At 46.8% G+C, this 15,104-nt stretch overlaps 2 protein-coding genes across 3 annotated transcripts in view; both read right to left on the bottom strand.

The window, feature by feature from the left end:
* Positions 1-4,325: 4,325 nt before the first annotated feature.
* LOC114798520 (45 kDa calcium-binding protein) lies at positions 4,326-8,524 on the bottom strand. 2 transcript variants are annotated; one of them, XM_028994295.1, is made up of 7 exons: positions 8,381-8,524; positions 7,640-7,949; positions 7,407-7,543; positions 6,015-6,128; positions 5,776-5,934; positions 5,452-5,627; positions 4,326-4,502 (listed from the first exon to the last, which is right to left on the bottom strand). In XM_028994295.1, the coding sequence occupies exons 2-7, from the start codon at positions 7,945-7,947 to the stop codon at positions 4,326-4,328; spliced, it is 1,071 nt and encodes a 356-aa protein (XP_028850128.1). In that variant the 5' UTR covers positions 7,948-7,949; positions 8,381-8,524. The 2 variants fall into 2 exon arrangements, with proteins under 2 accessions (XP_028850128.1, XP_028850127.1); XM_028994294.1 differs by having other exon boundaries at positions 8,314-8,520.
* Positions 8,525-12,245: 3,721 nt separating this feature from the next.
* Positions 12,246-15,104, bottom strand: part of LOC114798045 (diacylglycerol kinase alpha-like) — a 17,626-nt gene continuing 14,767 nt past the window's right edge. Inside the window, exon 9 of the mRNA XM_028993407.1 lies at positions 12,246-12,443. Within this exon, the coding sequence (XP_028849240.1) occupies positions 12,246-12,443 (198 nt within the window). The remainder of the gene's footprint in view (positions 12,444-15,104) is intronic.

Here is a 15,104-nt window from a genome sequence, read left to right as displayed (position 1 = left end):
TTGCCTTTCTAGAACCTGCTGTTCATGTATTGCCTGAAGGTTTTTATTATTAACATATGCACGGGCTGCCCAGACACCTCGGTGGGCCCTCATGTATAAATACCGACTGGAGATGCTGCTGCGTGGAGATGACTGGTGAACCAGCACACAAACAAGTTCTCAGGCCAGGAGCTCCAAGAGCAGCACAGATGACCGATATTCAAAGTTAGTGTCGACTAGGGCAAGAAGGGGAAAGCGCTTTTACGAGAATTCCCTCTTAGATGATAATGAAAGAAAACTTGCACCTAACATACAAATATGTTCTTATACTATATTATATTTATGTTCAAAGTGAGACATTTGATCTTTTCTACACAATTAGTATTGGCTGCAATTAGTATTGTGATTAAAAGTTTATTCTTAGAATAAACTTTGAATTCTTCCTTTAAAAGTCACTTTGCCCTTTGTCTAGTAATAATTAAAAGCAAAATAGCCAAAAATAATTTTGCCGAGACGTTCATCTCACAGCTAAAGTTGAACACATTTCTGCAGATGCAAGGCTGGAAGTGTAAAAAAACGTAAACCTGCCCTGCTGCAGGAACTCCAAAATGGTTGATTGGAATTAATCAGATTAACCAGATTCATTTAAAGCAGGAAAAAAGCTCAGTCTGTGCAGCATTCGTGTAGAATGTTCACTTCCGTCATTTATGTGCCGCTGCTGCTGCTGCTGCTGCTGCTGCTGCTGCTGCTGCTGCTGCTGCTGGACCATTGAGGTCTTCACTGCAAATCCACAAAACCGTGAGCTGCTTCATTGAATCATCATCCATTACCCCACCAGGCCTGCAGAATAAATGTATCTTCGCACAAGAAGGTCTTCAGTCTGCCTTAATTTAAAGGGCATCCAGAACTCTTAACTCCTAATTTTTATTATTGAACGAGGATGCAAGCTGTCTCTTCATCAATCGGTTTGGGGATCTTTAGTGATTCATAACTAATAACTAGATTCTTTTGTTTCCATCTCATGGTAGTGCTAACTGTACTCTTCTAACTTAACTTAAAACAAAGCTACGCTGAATAATGCAACAAAATATAATCTCTGCTGAGTATGAAAAAAAAAACACACACAAAAGTGAGTTATAACAGTTCATGGGATTATAAGATTAGATTTTTTTCAAAAGTTAGTATAATTAGATAAAATATAATATATAGATAAAATATAATTTATAGAACTACATCATTTTGTTGTAAACTATTGGGCATGTGAGCATTGGAACTATTATAACATTGTGTGAACTGACTTAAGATTTAGACAGAACAGTTTGCACAAAAACAGCATAAGCATTTATACCATGTGGATCTTAGTAACGATCCCCCTTCTGTCACGGAAATATGAATTACATGTACGTCTGCAGTAAATAGAATAGTTTATATAGCAAAAATTCTAATGACTTATTCTAATAGACTACATGAAAAGATATTTCTATACTCGCACAAAATAAGTTACAGTGTTGTTCATCTCTGGCTCAGGCTCATAACTTGTGTCAAAGCTCCATATATATATATATGTGTGTGTGAAACTGTATTTCAATACACTGTATACTGTGTACACTGTTGTACGGACAATAATTCTCTCCGGAATCTTGAACATATACAGTCGCACACGTGCACGCAGCAGGCGCAGGCGTCCTCACACACGTAACAACCTATACGTGCACACATGCACACACATAAGTGCCTTAATGCACAGCAGTGATGGGAGACAGACCCAGACTGTGCACAACAGCAGGGCTGGGTCTGGATCATGTGACTTTCAGGAAGAGGGACCCCCTCCCCTCAGACCCGGAGCGGCCTTGGCTAGGATCGATTTCCAGGAAAAGGGGGCCTATACTGGACGAGGGGCCTTCACAGGGAGGGAAAGGCTACCTCATTCAGAAAAGCGAAGGGCGGGGAAGAGGACAGGCAGAGGAGGGCGGAGGGAGGGAGACTCCGGCTTTGTTACATAACTACACACTCCCCCCCCCCATGCTCGCTCTCGCCTCCCTGCAAAACATGGAGCGAGCGCTCCCCTCTCGTGGCCGCCAGGTTCTGCCAGAAGCTTCCGCCGCAGGCAGGAAGAGCATCCTCCTGATGAGGGGGGGGTGCCGTGCCAGGAGGGAAGACCAGCTCCATCATCTCCCCTGCACACAGGCCTGACATACCTCCGTGCACGCCGGCGCGCTTTCTTCAGCTGGGATGTGTGGAGGTGCGAGCTTCTCGCCCTCCCCCCAAGCCCTGTTGCCCCTCGCTGTAAGCTGTGCGTTTGTGAAACAGGCATGACATGACTGATGGATCGTTTACTGAGGCTCATGGTAAAATGGATGACCAGCGAGCGCCATCTGCTGGTTAAAAGCCATACCTGCGCATCCCAACTTGAGGATTCATCCATCTACCTCCTTACCTGAGCCGAGGTGACAGGTCGAAATGCTCCACCTCGGGTTATTAGGTTCATTTTAAAGTAAAGTAATCCCACAGTATTTCAAATGGATGTTTAGTATGATTCGAAGCTATTTATTTTACACCATATATTCGTTTCGTGCAACACATGGCTTTGTTTCCAGTTTAATTTAATTCACAAATATATCCATGTTAAGTCGCAGACGTACCGATGGCGGGTAAGACGGATCGTTGGGCATTTTCAACGCACTACACTTCATTTAACTGAGGATCTGAGTGGAGTTCTGAATGGCCACACTTTTCCTTTCAGATGGTCATTTCCTGATGTTTTGAGACCATGTTTTTGCACGTTGTAAGCCTTTTCAATACTCTGTACTGCTCTGAGATGGAGAACTTCAGCTGGAGAACAATGCAGGGTTTTTTTTTGGCACCATGAACACACCAGCAAATAAATACGAAAAATTGCTTAGGACTTATAGAACAAAATTGAAAAATAAGCAATGAAAAAAAAAATGGCAAAAAACAGCAATTATTAGCTGCTCTGGTGTACACTTGCCTTGTTTTACCATAACTATTTCTATTTCTAACATAAAATTGACTCTTTGCTCAAGCATAGAATTAGTCAATCATTATCACAAAATGTCATGTCGTTGTACGTATGAAAAATAATCACAACAGCCTCTGTTTTTTTAATCTGATTGTAATCATAAACATATAATTAAGAAAAGAAGTCATTAATAAGGGCAGAAAATGTCATCTTGTATATTGAGCTCATGAAGAAAAAAATGCATTTGAAAGTATACCAAAGTCACGGAAGTACGGACGACTCCATCACTGGCTTGCCCCGTCCTAACCACCAGTCCAGTCCCGTAATTAGGAAGCTGCAGCCCAGCGAAGCGAACCATTTCCACGTTACTACAGGTTGAACGCACCCCTAAATGTCATTTTTCTTCTTCTTCAAGCAAGTAGTCACACAGAATGGCTAGAGAATCCAGGAATATTCATCAAAGCAGTTTTTATATATATATACGTGCAAGGCCAGAATAACACTTAAGATAAATACATGCCAAAATAAGGATCGGTTAATGTAGAAACCGTCTTCCTGGAGAGGCCGATTAAAATGCATGACTCTGCCATTCGTTACCCTCGCGTCACATGGGACTGAGATCAGGTTTATTTATAGGTGGCTGGCAGGTGACAGGCCCTGAGTGGGACACGTTCATTTTCAGCCTTGAGAAATGACATGAATAAATAAAGATGCAGAAGCTTATCTTCTGCCATTCCAGCCTCCACTTACAAAATACAGAAGCAAGTCGGGCACAATTTTCTCATCCAAATTGACTGCATGTGATTGGTCGCGTGATTAAGAGCTTTGTCTTTACCTAAAAATATAAAACCTGAATTTTGCAAGCAGACTGATATTAGGCCTTATAAAGCCCCTTTAGGGTTTGACCCCACAAACAACTCATTCCTCTTATCAGAGGACATATATATATATTACAACATTTTCATACTATGACAGTATTTACATTTCATAAGAATTTTTCTTTAAACCAACATTGATTTTTCAGTTCATAATAAATCAGAATCATGGGCGGTCCCTCATATACACAAACATCTCTACAGGGTTGAAGGCTGCAGCTTTCACAGGAAGCATGAAAGTGATTGAGGGCAGGGTGGGAAAATAAATTTAAACCATCTCCGTCTCTGCAATGGGTTTGGAGGGGGAACTTTGGTCCGTGTTTTTTAAAAAAAAAAAAAATCAACAGAAAGGCGTAAGTAGAGAATTTACAACATGTACACTTGCGAAAAGCGCTCACTCAAGCACAGCCAAGCCCAGTCGCTGGAAAGGCTATGTGAGAATAATTAGTCTTCTCCACGCTGCACTCCCATGGCTGAATGAAGCCGTGAGCTCAGAACTCCTCGTGAACGTTGCGGGCGTAGTCCATCAGCTTGCTCCCGGTGAAATATTCACTGTACTTCAGGATCTCCTCCAGCTCCAGGTTGCGGTTTTGGTTCTCGTCCGCCACGGCAATCATCTGCTTGGCCTCATTGAGTGCATTGTATTCGTTCATGGGGTCCATGTACTCCTGCACCACAAAGACAAATATCAGACTAAACCTAAATTACATTTTATAGTATATTTATACAATAAAACGTCATAAAAAGGTGGCATTCAAGCTGCCAGGAAAAATAAATAAATAAAATCAATCAATCAATAATTTTTCCATGTAGTGATGTAGGCTACTGATTGATTCCTATTGGTCTATAAAAAGTGGTGTGTTTACTTCTCTGGCAGTGTCATAAATGGATCCTGTTTGCATATGTCCTAAATCTGTAACTACCATAGAGCAGGTCATGAAATACAGCATGTCATTTTATGAAGCGCGGTGACAAAACGTGCGTGCGGGAGGAATTTTGTGGATCGAACACTCACCTTTCTGCACTTAAACCTGAACTGATTTATGAACTGTTGAAACTAGACAGATTTAACATTATTTTCTTTTTTTTGTGGTCACTGCGGATTTTGGCAGCAGCGAATGAGCTATAGATGTGTACAGAGATTACCTTTATTTTTTCTAACTGCAATAAATAGCTTTCGAAGTTCAAAACCTGTGTTGTTCATATCTGTTAATACAGCTGAATGTCTGTTCAACATTACATTTACAGCATTTATCAGACGCTCTTATCCAGAGACAGTAGTTACAGGGACAGTCCCCCCCTGAAGCAACTCAGGGTTAAGTGTCTTGCTCAGGGACACAATGGTAGTAAGTGGGATTTGAACCTGGGTCTTCTGGTTCATAGGCGAGTGTGTTACCCACTAGGCTACTACCACGTAAAATATTTCACGTAAAAGAAAAAATAAAATAAAATCGTGAAACCAGGATTATTTCTCTGCCTATAATTGTACCACCAAAATTGTTAATAGTCACAACCCTACTTGAGACTGTCTGAATGTTGCTCCCATTAGTATCAGTACACATGTTCTCCTAGGTGACCTTGCAGATGTATCGTTCCAAGTGCTAAAATGACACCCACCTCCAGCTCATCCATGGTTACGATGCCGTCACGGTTGGAGTCAATGACTTCCTCAAACTCCTTCTTCCTCTCGCGGACCCAGTCATCGTCAATGTCCTGAGCCTGCTGGTTCTCCACCGTGCCCATAGGCAGAGAGATGAACTCTGACAGGGTCAGCTTCTTATCGCCGTCCTGGTCTGCAAAAAAATAATAATAAATAAATCTCAATTTAAAAAAAAAAAAAAAAAAAAAACACAACACAGCACTGAACGATCATGAAAGGACTGCAGTCAGAAAGCTTCCATAAAACCCAACTGCGCATTTCTCTCACGCGTCAGAACGTACCCAAGTCGCGCACAATCTCCTTCACCATGTATTTCAGCATGCCGCGACTGTGCTCCGGGTGCAGGAAGGACAGGAACTCCTCTTCGTTCAGGAGCTGGTCGGCGGGGGGGTTGTCGGCCTGGAACCAGCGGTCCTTCAGACTGTCCAGCACCTCCTGGGCTGTAGGAAGAGAGGCGGAGAGTAAACGCCAGAGCCAGGCGCTGGTCGTCCTGCTACGGTGCCACCAGTGGAGCACTTACTCTCCTCGTCCACTTTAAGCTCTTCGTTATTTTTGACCTTTTCTGCGACCTCCTTCTCATCAAAGCCCTTGCTGGCCAAAAACTTCACACGGTACTCGTCCCATGTCACGTGACCTGCGAGTACAGCACAAGAGGAAGAGAAATTAGGAGCTCTGAAAGCTGTCCCATGCAGTTAAGTGTTGAAAGATTAGGGGCGCTACAGAAGCAGCAGCATATTGTGTTGGCTTCAAAATTCCTGCTTTAAAACACTGATAATCTATCTGCATGTTTGGTAGATTTATTAGCGGGCGTGGTCCCGAGGTGGCCTTACATACTTGCTACGGTTATGAGTGTGACGTATTAATGGGAGGAGGTTTAAATAGTCCAGAACGAAGAAGCAGGGTGTGTGACAGCGGCCAATCATCTCCCTTGGCTCCTCCCACTTAACGTCTAAACTATCTTCTGAGTGTGTCCTGTCCAAGAAAGACAGTTAAAATGCAGTCCTTTCTTGTTTGTAACAGGTTATTACAGCATTTAACTACATCCTTAACAGATTATTGCCTGAAGGATAATTATCTCTTTGCAGTGCTGCAACATGGCACAGAATTGTAGAATGTACGTTACTGCAAAAAAAAGTAATATCGATCATATAAATTTCTAGAGAATCAGCTAAAACGTTCCTAATAAATAGGGTTTACTTCATATTGCTAAAACAAAGTACTGTGATCCGCTCCTGCGAACGGTGAAACCAGACAACACGAGTCACTTTAAATATGGCTTGTTGACCTAGATTATGTCCAAAGCAAACATGATACGTGATATGGCAACATTTCTCTGTGATGATGGCCTCTGAGGCCAAGGCCAGTTGAAAAGTGGAGCAACGGGGAGGGGGGTGTTTCACCACCATTTACAGACAATACTTCGCTTTGTGAGACGGGTCCAGATAGTCCGGCTGTATCTACGGCCGTACACACCGACGCTCTCACGCCAACCGAATTTTTTATTTTTATAGTGTTCTAAAATATACTTATGACTATCAGCTTAAACACAGCAATGCAGGAGTTAATAAGAGGGTGGTAGTAGACTAGTGGTAGCCTAACACTCGCCTATGAGGACCAGAAATACTCAGGTTCAAACCCCACGTAGTACCACTTAACCCTGACTGTCTCTGGGGGGACTGTCCCTGGAACTACTGATTGTAAGTCGCTCTGGATAAGGGCTCTGATATTTGTTCAGGGGGTCAAAGTTTGTTCAAAGAAAAATGAATGGCAACACAAAAGTTAATATTCCAGATATCAGGCTTGATGTGTCTTTCTTCGGATTATGACTATTTGGTGCTCTTATCCTCAGGAGGTGTAAAGTGCGTGGAGTTCGGAAGTTGGGAGTGAAAGTCATGAAGGGAATGGGACTCACCATCTCCATCCGGGTCGACGGCGCGGAAGCTGAGCTTGTTCTCCCTCACGGCCTCTTCAAAGTGCTCCTGAGTCTTCTCCATGATCCAGCGCTGCATCTCCTTGGCGCTGACACTGCCATCCTGGTTCAGATCCACCCTGAGGGAGCAGACATGTTGCACAACGTTGACACTCAGTACAACAGTCACACACTCTGGACGTTGGTCACAACAGGGGCCCAAAGCGGCAGCGTACTTGGTGAAAATCTGGATCAGCTTCTTCCTGTTCTTCCGGGGTTCAGAGTCCTCCTCAAATTCCTCCATCTCCTTGCCCAGAAACACCTCCTTGTTGAAGTCCTTGTTGAGGTGGCCGTCCATCTCCAGCTTGACGCCGTTCAAGTGGTCCTGGGGCAGGATCTCGTTCTCCTCCTTGCTGCTGGCCTGTTTGTCTTTGAGTGACGACATGTTGGCAGGACGAGCCTGGACGTCCAGCGCCAGGCACAGCGCAAGCAGGACGAGGGAAGTCGTCCACAGGCAGCCACAGCGACGCTTCTCATGGGCCATGACTTCGATCAGAACATACGGTGTTAAAACAGGCAGACGTCACCATATCACCAAGGCAGTCAGAAATCAGAGCTGAAACTGGGCACAACAGTAAGTACAGCAGGATGGTAGTAGCCTAGCGGCTAACACACTCGCCTATGAACCAGAAGATCCAGGTTCAAATCCCGCTTACTACCATCGTGTCCCTGAGCAAGACACTTAACCCCGAGTGTCTCCAGGGGGGGACTGTCCCTGTAACTACTGGTTGTAAGTCGCTCTGGATAAGGGCGTCTGATAAATGCTGTAAATGTAAATGTACAGCCGCTTTTTCTCCTGCCTCGTCTTTTATCTCTACGGGCTTTTATCTCCACAAACGCCACGTCTCACCTGCGCCCGGTCGCGGACCCGCGGTCGGCGAGTATGGAGGCTAGCGAGGCGGCCGGCGAAGACCAACCGTGCAGCGGCGCGCAGTTCGGGTGGGTTCGCTCAGCGCCCTCCGGGACGGTCTGGCCGAGCTACCATCGCCGAGGCCGAAGCGCCGTATTTGTAGGCTGCGGCGGGGAACGAGGAGCAGCTTCCGGCTTCCGCGCGCACGACGTTCCACGTCGTCCGTAACAAAGAACGTCTGCCGAGGCGAGAGCGACGACCCGTGCAGCGCGGTACAAGGGAGGGAAATCGGATCATGCGGCACTAATGACAATGGAAGGTCTGGACACCACAATTACAATTGGAGTTAGAACTTTATCGACACGATCTCACATTCAGAATTGTTTATGTGATCCGTCGCAGCAGTAAAATAATGAACGATAACAACGATAAAGAATTCATATTATGAAACACAATAATACATTATTCATTTTAATGGCAGTAGTAGTAGAAGAAGACGTAAATATTTTGCGATTGAGATGCATCTTCCTATTGGATAAAACTATGACAATGTTAAATTATGAGATATTGCATTTATTCTGTCTACCACAGGACTAACAACACGGTGCAGGATAAATACAATATGTTTTAAATACACTATTATGCTACAGCAGGCGCTTTACACTTTCACCCTCATTTATCCCACACGATTCAGCCTCTCAACCACCAGGCTCTAGAACTGAATCACGTGTGGCGGAACACGGAAAGTGACCTAGAGTGCAGAGTGCACTTCTGTAAAAACAATGCATCTTTACTGCTGCTGTATGTTGTTCTGCCACGGCGCCACTAGATGGCAGGCAAGAACACGCTATTCGGCGAGAGCTTCGACCGTCACACTGCAAATCACAGACGTATTGCGCAGTCACACGACTTTTTGCTATTATCCACTAAAAACACCCAAAATGAATTGAGTTTAAATTCTCTGCAGGCGTTATGAAACGATGAATCTAATTTCACAATCTGGTATAGCAGCTTCAGTGCACGAGTAAAACAGATTAGAACATTACTTTCATTTGTTACTTTTCTACCTTTTGCGGCTCTTTAGCGCACGGCTGCACCACAGGATGATCATGTTAAGCAATGGCATGATAAAAAGTTATTTATTTCTGATAAAACTGCAGTCAAGCTGTGTGTATCGAGGCCAAGTAAGGCTGTACACACATTACAGCACACACAGAGTAGAAGATGTGGTACCAAAGGTGAAGTAAATTATAGAGAAATGAGAAAATGAGGCTAAAACTAACATTTTTGCAAATGTTACATGACACAACAAGCCACACTAAAATCTGAGCAGCGTGCGAATAGGTCTGAGTGAAGTTGAACATCCATGTAAAATGGCGGGGGCTGGTTTTTGCGTAAGGAGGCGCCATCACCCTGGATCACTGGATCTGCAGTCTTTCCACGTCTTGAACGACATGTGTGAAGTCTTGAGGGGCGCCGCCTAACACATGAAACGCTCTTCTCACATCTTGACTTGTGTGTCTGGTTTTTTTAAATGAAGAGAGACTTTACAGGGGCAGCGGTGGATTGGCGGTCAAGGAAGCGGCCCCGTAGTCAGAAGTTTGCCGGTTCGAATCCTGATCCGCCAAGGTGCCACTGAGCAAAGCACCGTCCACACACACTGCTCCCCGGGCGCCTGTCATGGCTGCCCACTGCTCACCAAGGGTGATGGTTAAATGCAGAGGACACATTTCACTGTGTGCACCGTGTGCTGTGCTGCTGTGTTTCACAATGACAATCACTTCACTTTCTTTTAAGACTTATCTCTGACACGCTGTTCACCCTGTAAAAGCTGATAAAACTGCGGCACCTTCTCCAAAGACCCCGTACCCAACAGTTCTCAGTTCCCTCCGTTCTCCGGCGCTTTGTGGTAAAGACGGACGCCGGCTGTTCTGCTGCGCAGACCGCCCCGGTGTGCGGCGGGGCAGGCCGGAGCGGCGCGGCCGAGCTGCTAATTCACTGGGGGGCTGGGGGGGGGGAGCGAGACGTGGGGGGGGGGAGAGGGGAGGGTGCACGAGTGCGATAAACTCCGCCGTGGGCTTTATTCCGAGCGAGGGAGAGAGGGAGAGAGGGAGAGAGCACGGGTCCGGGGCAGGGAGATCAAGAGGACGTCTACCAGAGCAAACAAGGATCTGCAAGGATCCACACGTAGCAGCAGGCAGGCAGGGCGAGAGAGCCGCAGAGAGAGAGAGAGAGAGAGAGTGAAGGAGGGGAAGGGAGAACGAGAAGCAGGAGGTGAAGGTGGGCGGCCGCTGTCACTCCTCTTGTCAGGCGCGGCCACTCTGAAGCCACCAGGGCGACACCGGTTACGACCGTGGTCAGAGAGTCTCCACCGGAGAAGAGATCTTTTTTTCTTTCTTTCGGGGCTCCGAACGCTCGGCAGGAGGCGAGTGTGACGGCCGTCGGAAAAGAAGACCAAAGAGCCACCCTGCTCTACCGGCGGAGACGACCTCTCCCTTCACCACCTCCCTTTCCTGACTCCCACGAGGTCGCCCCTCCTCTCTGGTGGCCCCCCTGTACCCCCTGTGGGGAAAGAAGCGTGAAAAATCCCGCTAATGGCTTTATTTGCTGTCAGATCTGCACCGATCTGGCGTTCTGTGCGACCACTCCGCTTGACACACTTCGTAGTCGAGTGAAGCCAGAGGCACGCCAGCCGGAGCCGGAGCCGAGGGCCAGGAGAGCAGCCGGGCGAGGGGGTGCCATCCAGAGAGCAGGACACACTCCCAGTGGCCGTTTCCCTTTATTCTGTCGGACCCGGCGATGCGGTGCTGCTGCTGCTGGCGTGCCGGCCGGCGTGCTGTGGGCGATGTGCGTGATGGAGGGGGCGGATGGGAAGAAGAGAGAGGAAGCGGCCGAAGGAGGCGACCCCCCAGCAGACGGAGCCGTACAACTCCACGCTCTCCAACAGCGAGGAGGTTGGCGGAGCACCAAGCCCCCCCCCAACCGTACCAAAAAAACTCGATTTACAGACCTGTTCTGTTTATACGTGTTAATATGTGAGGAGTTGATTGACAGCTATGAGTGCAAAATCCAACGGCGCAGGATGGGACACGGACTGATGGTTTATGGGAAAAGGTGGGGCCCAAGGTGGAATCGCTGGGCGGGACGGTGGGTGGGGGGGCTTCTAATGTCTAACGTGTCCAAATGGATGAGCGGTTCCAGGTATGTGAGGCATGTGCTCTTTAAAAGGCCCATCAGTTCATCAATGGGGGCGGGGTCCCCAAAGCGGACCGCCGCCTCTAATCCACTAATCAAGCAATTCGTTAACAAAGAAGTGAATTAGTCGAACTTGAGGTAGTGAGTTGAAGCCTCATAGATGAATGGCATTTAGAGGCATTATGGGTAGTATTGTGAAACGGGCCGTGCCGACCCAGTGTGTGTTTATTGCTCGCATATTGTTTACACATCAGAGTTTCTGGTCTGATCTTTATTCTGCTCAGCCCACCCATTGTGTTGGCGTCTTGCGCCGGTTCCCCAACTCGAACCTCCCCTCGTCTCCTCCCGAGCCCCTCCGGTGTCTCCGGGGACCGCGCTTGCCGCAGAGAACACCTTGAGCTTTTCTTCTTTTTCGTTTTCGTCAGGCACCTCGGCGGACGCCTCGGTGCTTACCGGCAAGCGCGTTGTTTGTTTAACTTGGCCCGCGCTATGAAAAGAGAAGTGTAGGAGGTGGGTTCGGGCCACACGGGCCACCAGACTACTGTCTCTCCACCTCTCTCTGCTCCCTTGGTTTTCTCCCGGCAGGACGCGCCGCCTCTGGTCTCCTCGGCCTTTGTCGCCCTCCCTCTGTGGCTCGGCTCAGGCAGGCTGCCATGATGTAATTCCTGGGAAAGTGAGGGGGGAGATATTTAGAGACCCTTTGGCTGAGCTTTTTCCCAGCCTATTGAGGCTGTCAGTCAGGGGCCGGACTGACTCCGCTGTGTCTGGGACACTGGATAGGGGCGGCGCAGCCCCCCTGACAGCACCGGGGCAGCAGGCCGTGTAAGCCCCTTCACAAAGACCCTCAGAAAGGGGACACCTTGATGAGGATTAGGACACTTTGCTCGGTTCACCTCAGCCCTTTTCGCCTCGGCCACGTACTTCCCCACCAGGAGCTAATAAAGTAGTCGAATGAGCCAACACGAGGGACATTCGGGGGTTTTTTTTGCCTTTCGAACCCTTCCACGTTGTGATACGCGCCATGCGCTCCTCCCTGCTGAGTGGCCATTTAATGGGAGTCAGGGCCTCCAACCACAGAGATAAACCGTCCTGGCCACAATTTTCATTCACAACATGACTGCAGGACTGAGATATTCTGTGGCTGTACGAGCTGTCATTTTAATTGCCGTTTTGTGCTCCGCTCGTTCACCTCAGTGGAAAGTGGTGAGGACGTTTGGCCACAACATTATGCTCGACAACATTGTGCCAAAAATATTCCTACAGCCTTGAACAAAGTCTGCATCTGTGTTGCGCCGGTTAAAATGTCTACCGTTCAGTGTATCGACTGCTGAGGTCATGCTTCGGCATCAGCGTATTGGAGCTTGTGTGACGCTCTTCCAAGAGGACACACCCTGACGGGTGTTCCACGAAACATTTACATTTAAGGGATATGTCAGACACCCTTATCCAAAGCGACTTACAGTCAGTAGTTACAGGGACAGTCCCCCCCTGGAGACACTCAGGGTTAAGTGTCTTGCTCAGGGACACAATGGTATGAAGTGGGGTTTGAACTTGTGACTTTGTGGTCTTCTGGCTTACTAGGATTCTACCACTCTTGCTGGGTGTTCCATGAAACAGGATTTCATGGGTTAACCTAAGCTGTAAGTCTTGCCTGTCCAATGAGACCGTATGCAAGCAGCCCTCCTGTGAGTTAATCGTGACTTCTGCCTTATCTTAACCAAACTAATTGAGAAGTCCTGCTTTGTGGAACACCCCCTACGGGTTCCCACACAACCGAGTTGGGGACAACCAGGTAGACAGAAGACAGAGCGAAGACAGAGAAGGCTTCTGTGCTTGCAAACTCAGATGAACACAATGAGGGCAAACAGCAAGGGTCAGACAAGGCTCGGGTGGACACCGTAGTCAGGTGATCCCCAGGGTCAAAAGTTCATTGGCGCTCAGGCCAAAGCGGGCGTGGCCAGGCTCCCCAGCAGAAACAGTGTGGCTCTACACACAATGCTCAGGCCAATATCAGGGGAGTGAGGTGAGGGGCCGGTTTGGTTTATGACACTACAACCAAGAACAGGATAAATAGATGGATATGACATGGCAGGGCGTAGGTTCGGATCAGTCGAGAGCGAGTGTATAAAAAATTGGCCCAGATCTCCGCAATGCTTCGCGAAGCATTAAGCAGAAACCCCTTCCTTGCTCAGGTCGTCTATATTAGGTTCCCCAGTGTTGTGGTTACCCCCAACCCGACTACTGTGAGGGGATGGATTCCAGGAAAACAGTGCGATTATCCCAACCGTATACATGCAGTATATACAATTTTGAGTTTGTTTTGACAGTTAATATTTTTTTTTGCAGAACATACCAAGGGCACACAATGTGGTTGTCATGGAAATCCATGTATTCTGAATATGTTTTACCGTTCCCGACTTGTCCCATAATCATTATTTTAAAAACGGATCCTTAAAGTTTACAATGTGCACATTTTCTGTTTTTTTTTTTTATTTTAAGCTCCAGGGAACACTGTACGACCGTCAGTGTGGTCTGGAGCAGCACGCATGTTCTCCTCTTACGGGCTGCCCATCTGACCTACCACAGGCAAAGACCAAAATGAGCCCTGGTACAATTTCTCTCAGCACTGTAATTTCCACATAAAGCAGGTGTGACTGTGCAATCAGACCCTCTGCAGCTTTTCGCCATTTTATGTGGGGGGGCGACGCTGCATAATTCTACAGTTGATCTTATAATAGCTTTTATGGCTTAGTCCCGCTTTCTCACAAGCCTTTACTAGCATGGAATGCACGGTGGATGTATAAAAGGCATAAATATCTAAACAATGTTTACACTGCCACTGTCAGGCCAGGAACGGGAGAACAGATTCGAATAACCGGAGGCATCAATACTTGCTTATTTTGGTCTTTTAAAACATGCAGATGCTGAGGCTACTTACACGAAGGCTGTGCATTTTAGTAATCGCAGTGATGGGCAACTTATTACTCCTTTAAACAGTAGTATTAATATTCTAATGTCTCATCATGCTACTTTAACACTCTCAATGCCTACACCCCCATTACATGTCCAGACAACAAGTTTACTTTAAAGATGAATCCACAGAGAAAAAAAAAGAATTATGAACGTACCACTCTCCCCATTTATTGCAGTAGTACTGACCGACACTGTTAGTAAAAAACGTTGTACTCTAGTTATACCCTGGTCTCAGCAGAGGGGCATAAATTTTAGTGTCATTCACGTCGTAGGCATGCTTGCAGCCCAAAAGACATATTATTATTATTATTGTGAAGTCAACTTTATACGAGAAAACATACAGAATTATTATTTCACTCCGCTCGCCATTCTGAAATTGTGCCACAAGCCGACTGTGTTTGTTTTCCTTTTTTTATTTAAAGGGTGCAAACAGACAGTGCCTTAGAAGTATGGATCCGGTGCTGTTTTCATTAGTGTGAGTGTGGTCCAGCGCCGCGCTAATTACCGTGGCCACTGGTTCTGTGACCTGTGGGGATTTTGGGCAATCCTCTATTTGTTGTGTCCAACGTAAACACGAAAGTCCTGTGGTCTCCTTTGCAGCAAAATTAAGAATGTGATGAAAG

This window comes from Denticeps clupeoides, chromosome 10, assembly GCF_900700375.1.
Source record: "Denticeps clupeoides chromosome 10, fDenClu1.1, whole genome shotgun sequence".
Lineage (NCBI taxonomy): Eukaryota > Metazoa > Chordata > Actinopteri > Clupeiformes > Denticipitidae > Denticeps > Denticeps clupeoides.
The sequence above is the reverse complement of the archived record's forward strand: the minus strand, read 5'-3'. Positions and strand labels throughout refer to the sequence as shown.